General features: G+C 53.2%; 1 protein-coding gene across 3 annotated transcripts; it reads left to right on the top strand.

Annotated features, from left to right (window-relative positions):
* The first annotated feature begins 1,059 nt into the window (after positions 1-1,059).
* Positions 1,060-6,394, top strand: SIX3 (SIX homeobox 3). Of its 3 annotated transcripts, none has more exons than XM_078647107.1 (3): positions 1,060-1,263; positions 1,309-1,918; positions 6,196-6,394. In XM_078647107.1, the coding sequence occupies exons 1-3, from the start codon at positions 1,179-1,181 to the stop codon at positions 6,392-6,394; spliced, it is 894 nt and encodes a 297-aa protein (XP_078503233.1). In that variant the 5' UTR covers positions 1,060-1,178. The 3 variants fall into 3 exon arrangements, with proteins under 3 accessions (XP_078503233.1, XP_078503231.1, XP_078503230.1); XM_078647105.1 differs by having other exon boundaries at positions 1,060-1,272; positions 1,318-1,918; XM_078647104.1 differs by having other exon boundaries at positions 1,060-1,918.
* Positions 6,395-6,790: the final 396 nt, after the last annotated feature.

Raw genomic sequence — 6,790 nt, 5'->3', positions numbered from 1 at the left:
ACATGTAACTATTTGCGTGCTATGAAGTCTCTGTCTCCGCTAGGGTCGTCTCAGACCGATTCTAAGAGGTCAGTCCTTAAACTCCTAGACGCTGGAGCTGGCTGCACGTACGCAACGAAAACAACTCCAGCAGCAGCGGCTAAAACAAACTAAAAGTGTAACTCTGAGCTGAACTGGAGCGAGGGCTGGGCGCGGGGAGAGGCGTCGGCGCAGCCGGGGCAGCGAGCACAGCACACGGCACTGCCAGCTGACAGAGCTGGAAAGAGACATCACGCTAAGATCAACACTGTCAGCCCCACTGGTGGCCAAAAAGGGCATGGGCGGCGCGGGACACCAACGGGTTAAACCAAACAGCGGGGAGGGGTGTCCTGCGCAGAGTGCAGGGGCGCCTGCGAGCTCCCAGCAGGGGCAGAGCGGTGCCCTCTGCCACCCCGGGGTCCGCCGCGCGCACGCAGACACCGGGGTCGCCGGCTCCGGGAGGCAGCTTCCAAATGATCTCATCTCTCCTTTCTTCCCCGACACTATTAATGCTCAGATGGGCAGAATGAAGTGAAAGTACGTGCAAGTCATGTGTAAACTGCCTCAGCCAGGGGCCCTTTATCCCGGCGTGTATATTCCAGTGGTGCCCATTTATCTACCCCCGTACACACGGCACCCCCCTGCAGCTCCTTAGCTCTAACGAGCCTCGTTAAGAGCACAATAATATTCCACCCTCTAATTGCTCGTCCCATTCAAAAAAAGAGTGCCTGCCCAGCTCTTGCGCGCATCCTTGGGTGCAGGGAGAGCCCAATGCCAGGCACAGATAAAATAAAACACACAAAACACAGCATCCTCCTCCTCCTCCTGCTCTCAGCCACTTCCCTCCCCCTGCGCCGAGGGCCGAGTGGTAACAGCCTCTTACGTACGAGCCTATGATTGGCACGCCTGACAGTGATTGGCAGCGCAGCCATGGCAACCCCACAACGACACCGGGAAGACCAATAGAAAAGCGAAACAAAATGTTTCAATGCTGCACTCACGGCGGATTTAGGGGAGATATCATGAGGCTGTTGTCATTAGGCGATTGCCCTTGAATCACTGAAATCTCGCCTGTCCCTCAGTTGCTGCTTTTTGTGTGTGTGTGTGTTGCATTGTGTGCTCTTTCTCCCTGGTCATTGCACCTCGCTCAGGTCATTCCCATGGTTTTCAGGTCCCCTTTAGAGCTCTATCCCACCCATTTCTTTTTGCCAAACTTCCCGGACCGCTCCTCGCTGCTCCTGGCAGGCGGCGGCAGTGGCGTCGGCGGCGGAGGTGGCGGTGGCGGAGGAGGCGGAGGAGGTGGCTCCCGGGCCCCGGAAGAGCTGTCCATGTTCCAGCTGCCCACCCTGAACTTCTCGCCCGAGCAGGTGGCCAGCGTGTGCGAGACGCTGGAGGAGACGGGGGACATCGAGCGGCTGGGCCGCTTCCTGTGGTCGCTGCCGGTGGCCCCCGGGGCGTGCGAGGCCATCAACAAGCACGAGTCCATCCTGCGCGCCCGGGCCGTGGTGGCCTTCCACACGGGCAGCTTCCGCGACCTCTACCACATCCTGGAGAACCACAAGTTCACCAAGGAGTCGCACGGCAAGCTGCAGGCCATGTGGCTGGAGGCGCACTACCAAGAGGCGGAGAAGCTGCGCGGCCGGCCGCTGGGGCCCGTGGACAAGTACCGGGTGCGCAAGAAGTTCCCGCTGCCGCGCACCATCTGGGACGGCGAGCAGAAGACGCACTGCTTCAAGGAGCGGACGCGCAGCCTGCTGCGGGAGTGGTACCTGCAGGACCCCTACCCCAACCCCAGCAAGAAGCGGGAGCTGGCGCAGGCCACCGGCCTCACCCCCACGCAGGTGGGCAACTGGTTCAAGAACCGGCGGCAGCGGGACAGGGCGGCGGCGGCCAAGAACAGGTATGTGTCCGGGAAAAACTCTTCCAGAGGCGGCGGGGGGGGGCGGCAGGGAGTGAATGTGGGGGTTCTGGCTGGAGCAGAAATGTATGCGAGGCGCACTGGCCCTGCCACCCATTGAAACCTGCCCTCTGGGCCGCGGCTATCCGTGGGAAACAGAAGCATGAAATGTCTCCCCCCCTGACTTAGGCGAGAGAAGTCCACTTATTTCAACAAAACACGCTCACGGAGCTCTACTGGTTTTCTTTGCCCTTTTAAATCGTCCTTTCCCCCACGCAGGACGGTGCGGGCATGATTCCTCCCTTTTCCAGGCGTGTGTTTCCAGATGCTGGCACGGGGAATGCTATTAAATGCAATTAAACCTCACACTCTCACCTAAATCGAGCATGCTCAGTACCTCCAGAAGTATTTATGTCAAATAAAGTTCAGACGGCTAATAGTGCGTCATTTATCCACTCCAGGCGCCCACTGCCAGCCTAAAAACTTGAAAAGAAAGTTGCACAAATTTAGGAAAAATTCCCTCAAGCCCAAGTATAAATTACACGAGAAATTTTATTTTAACAAAGCGGATATAATCGCCCAACAGCTTAGATTAAAACGTATTCCTTTGTTATTCTGCCAACTTTATTTTGGATATCTGAGCTGTTCAACCTACGGTGTGGCGATGCAGCACTTGCTTTAGGCTGGGATTTGTTGAAATTCGTCCACCGACTGTAGCTGCGTGCAGCGCAGCGGGAGAAATGAATAAAGTCACTAATAATGTAACCTTCCCATTGTAGATCAGAGCACTGTAACCGCAGTACTCTTACATTTTCCCCCAAAGGTATACTTTTCAGTGGGCGAACTGTTTGGATATTATGTTGAAAAAATTATTACAAACAGAAAAAAGTAACTGCATGTGAAGCGAATATGCATTGGCACTTCTTACACAAATATTCTAAAATAAGTTTCCTTGTTTTTTGGCGTGTACGGCGGTCCCTTCCCTGCTCAGACAAAGGCAGCATTTAAGGTGATTGCACGCGCAATGTTTTCTGTTTAATTAGCACAGCATGGGTGTAAACAAAAGCAGTCCCTTTGTTTGGCAAATTAATTCCCAAACACTGACAAATCGCGTACTTATTAAAGACTGTAGATGAGTTAAAATAACACGCTTTATCCATTTGTAAAAGTAGCAACCATAGGCAAACAATTTTAATATATATATTTATGTATATACATTCAACACACCTTTACGCCTGCTCTTGAGTTTTTAAATGCACGTATTTTTATAAATATTTTGGATATGCATCTACACATATGTGCATATATAAGTGAGCTCTTATGCAAAGTACAAGGCACTTCTTGCTCCATAAAAAGAAAGCGGGAAATGGGTCACTTTCCTTTAAATAAGGACTTTTATTTATTTCGGCCTGAATGGGATTCCTTTGCGAAATCCAGAGAAGTACGGAAGTACGTGGGGCAGGGCGGGTGTCTGTTGAGGACTTTACACCCGTGTTACTAGTTGAATTACGTGCATGTTCAGTGTTGTTTCTTGTAGAGTGTCATTGAAACATACAATGCTCATTATTTTAGAAAGTTAATTTCCCTCAATAATGCTTGTGGTCTTCGATTTGTAGACATGACCGTTGAGTTAATCGTTTGCATAAATAAAGCAATGTTTGCCTGGGATTGAGTGTAACTGTTTTGATAAACCTGCAACGGGGTGCATATTTTCAGGTTCATTGCATGATTGTTGTGGTAGTTTTTCTGCGTGTTTGTGCCTTGTTTCAAGCATCCGGCAGCTTTACCGTGTGCATGCGGGTTGTTTGCTGCGTGGACGTGCTCGGTGTGAGATGTCAACACGGCGTCCACCTGGTGGGCGCAGTAATCCCGTCTGTAAGCAGACACGGGGGCACTCGTGTAATTATGGCATGTACACAAGCGCGGTAATGCCCGCGCCGGGGGAGCCGGGGGCTCACGACTCGGGGCCTGCTGAGAGGAAGTTTAGCGGGCCTCCCTTGAGAAGGGGTGCGGGGCTCCGGGGCAGACAACCTCCCATGAGAAGGGTTACGGGGCTCCGGGGCAGGCAGCCTCACTTGAGAAGGGGTGCAGGACCCCGGGGGAGGCAGCAGGCAGGTTCCCTTGAGGGGTGCAGGGCTCTGGGGGAGTCAGGAGGCAGCCAGCCTGTCTTGAGGGGCGCAGGACCCCGGGGGAAGCAGCAACGCTGAGTTGAGCGGTACCGTCCGGGGTCATCTCAGCCAACCTGTGACTGAGCAGCGTCAATTCACACGGGCAGCAGCAGACCACTCGTGGCTGCTGAGAGTACCCGCTCGTGGGACCTCCGAGCTTCTCTTTTTTACTGTCCCTGGGCACAGTCGCTCTCTTTCAGGCCGCGCTGTGCCACCTTCCCCCTCACTGCTGGGTGCGAGGGCAGCCTGCAGCTCCCCCAGGTCACGACAAGTGGTGAAGGGTGGTCATTCTCCGCGCCAGATGGGGCGGGGGTGTCTTGAGGAGGTTGCTGCGGGGTTCAGGCTGCTCATCCTGGTTTCTGGTGGCAGGGGGACTTAAAATGATGCTGTTGCCACATCCGACCGCAATGCCAGCTCACTGGCTCTTCTCTGGCAGTGCCCGGGGTAGTGCTGGGCTCACAGTTATGACAACCGCGCCCCTTTAAAAGTGGCCTTCTTGCAAGTGCAGCAGAGTGCAGAAGTAAGGGCCCTGTCTGTGATGGGTTTTATTAATTGTGTATCAATGGGGAAATGTGTTCGCACATATGGCCCTAAGTTATTGTGGAATTATGTGTCAAACATCCAAAATGCATACACAGATAGACACACAAACACACTTATATTGGTGCACCATTGCACCATTTCCATTTGGGACAAATAGTGTAGGAATGGCCACCGAATCACAACCCCTGGGTGACTTGGCGTCTCTCCTCCACAACAGTCTCGGGCGGGTACACGTTGCACTGCTCTGGTGGGGACGTTGGAGTCAAGTTGGTTTTGCACAAGGACCCTCCCTGGGCAGTACTTGAGCCATCTTTAGTGTCTGTTTGGGGCAGTGCAGGCAGCTGGTAAACTGTGTGTGTCATTTTTGCTGTGTGTGTTGCTGGTGGTATTTAAGGTACAGGAGACGTGATTGAAGGTTTGAGGCCGTTCTCCGTCAGAGGAGTTGTTGTGATACCTTTTTGGTGTGGGGTGGCATCTTTAGAATGTGCTGGGAGACTCTCATTTGGAGATGTTGCCGAACTTGCCGTGTTTTGTTAGTTGTGTGGAGTCTATAAAAGCTCAGCTGGAGTTGTTGCAGTGCTTTGTTTTGATGTGTTTGCTGGATGTGCTAGTGACCTCTGGCACAGGGTGCACCGTGAGAGTGCACGTTTCCACGCTCTGTTTTTGTTGTTGTTTTCTTAGTGGCAGCAATGGTGATTTTTAGTGTGTGGGGGCACTGTAAGTGCTTTGCCGTGTGTGGTGTGTTTGTGGCTGCGATAATACCTGTTAGCATTTAATGTGAGATCCGTCCTTGGGTGTGTTACCTTTTTTTTTCTTTTGATGTGTGTGGTTTGGTCAGGGTACATTGGTGGGTGTGGGTGTAGAGTTGTTGCGGTGCCGTCTTTTAGTGTGCTTTGTGGCAGTGGTGGTAACTGGTAGAATATGTTTGAGATTCTTAGCCCTGATGCTTGTGGTTCTTTGTGTGGCCGAGCTTTGGGTCTGTCCTTGTGACCCCCGGCCAGAGTGCGTGTGGAGGCTGTCGATTCGAAGTGGTGTGGCCGTATCTTTCTTTGGTGTGGGTGTGTGAAGACGGTGGTGGTGACTCCAGGGTGTGTTGAGAGTCTCCCGGTTGGAACTGCTTTGCTTTGGGAGATGACTGGAGCAGTACCTGGACTTTGTTGTTGTTTTCCCGCTGCACTGTGTTCAGGCTGTAAGTTGGTGGCAGTCATCTCTGTGTTGTTTTTAGTGATTTGTTTGCCGTGTTGTGTGGTCAGTGATCTTGTTTGTGTGTTGTGTGTTCGGTGATTTGTTTGCGTGTTGGGTTTAGTGATTTGTTTGTGTGTTGTGTCCAGTGATTTGTTTGCGTGTTGTGTTTGCCGTGCTGTGTGTTCGGTGATCTGTTTGAGTGTTGTGTCCAGTGATTTGTTTGCGTGCTGTGTTCAGTGATTTGTTTGCCGTGTTGTGTCCAGTGATTTGTTTGCCGTGTTGTGTTCAGTGATTTGTTTGCAGTGTTGCGTTTCTCTTGCCTACAAACACTCTGACCTTGCCGTGTTGTTTCTCCCCCTCTCTCTCGCACCTCGCCGGCTCCAGGCTCCAGCACCAGGCGATAGGACAGAGCGGCCTGCGCTCCCTGGCAGACCCCGGCTGCCCGACGCACAGCTCGGCCGAGTCCCCCTCCACGGCGGCCGCCAGCCCCACCACCAGCGTATCCAGCCTGGCCGAGCGAGCGGACACGGGCACGTCCATCCTCTCGGTCACCTCCAGCGACGAGTCCGAGTGTGAGGTATGATCCGGGCCCGGCCCAGACAGACAGACAGACAGACTCCACCGAGGCATCAGGGACACGGACTCGGAGAGCCGCCATGGACCTGAACTTGGGCACACCGACGGGGCACGTGACAACTTGCACTCTTCACGGACACGACCCCGGCCCGCGCCGCCCACGGACAGACGGACGGACGCTGACCCGCTTGCATGATGATTCAAACTTGATATCTGGGAAACACTCTGCCCAACTCCGTTCCGACCCTGAACCAGAAACTCCGCAGAGAGGGAAGTCAGACACCCCCTGTCGCCTTTTTTTGTTGGGTTCCCTTTCTTCTCTGTTTAGTCCAAGTGATGGTCAGCCAAGATGCAATCCTCAGTTTGTTTTTTATTTTTGTTCAGCAGACAATCATTTTCTTCG

The sequence above is a fragment of the Lissotriton helveticus genome, chromosome 6 (assembly GCF_964261635.1).
Source record: "Lissotriton helveticus chromosome 6, aLisHel1.1, whole genome shotgun sequence".
NCBI lineage: Eukaryota > Metazoa > Chordata > Amphibia > Caudata > Salamandridae > Lissotriton > Lissotriton helveticus.
Note: the sequence above shows the minus strand (reverse complement) of the source record. Positions and strands in the feature narration are given on the sequence as shown.

What these genes read in the sequence shown, in the direction of transcription:
- SIX3 (XM_078647104.1), top strand. Translation starts at nt 1,179, where the DNA reads ATGGTTTTCAGGTCCCCTTTAGAGCTCTATCCCACCCATTTCTTTTTG. An exon ending in GCGGCGGCGGCCAAGAACAG is followed by an intron (nt 1,919 to 6,195) that starts GTATGTGTCCGG and finishes CGCCGGCTCCAG; the next exon opens with GCTCCAGCACCAGGCGATAG.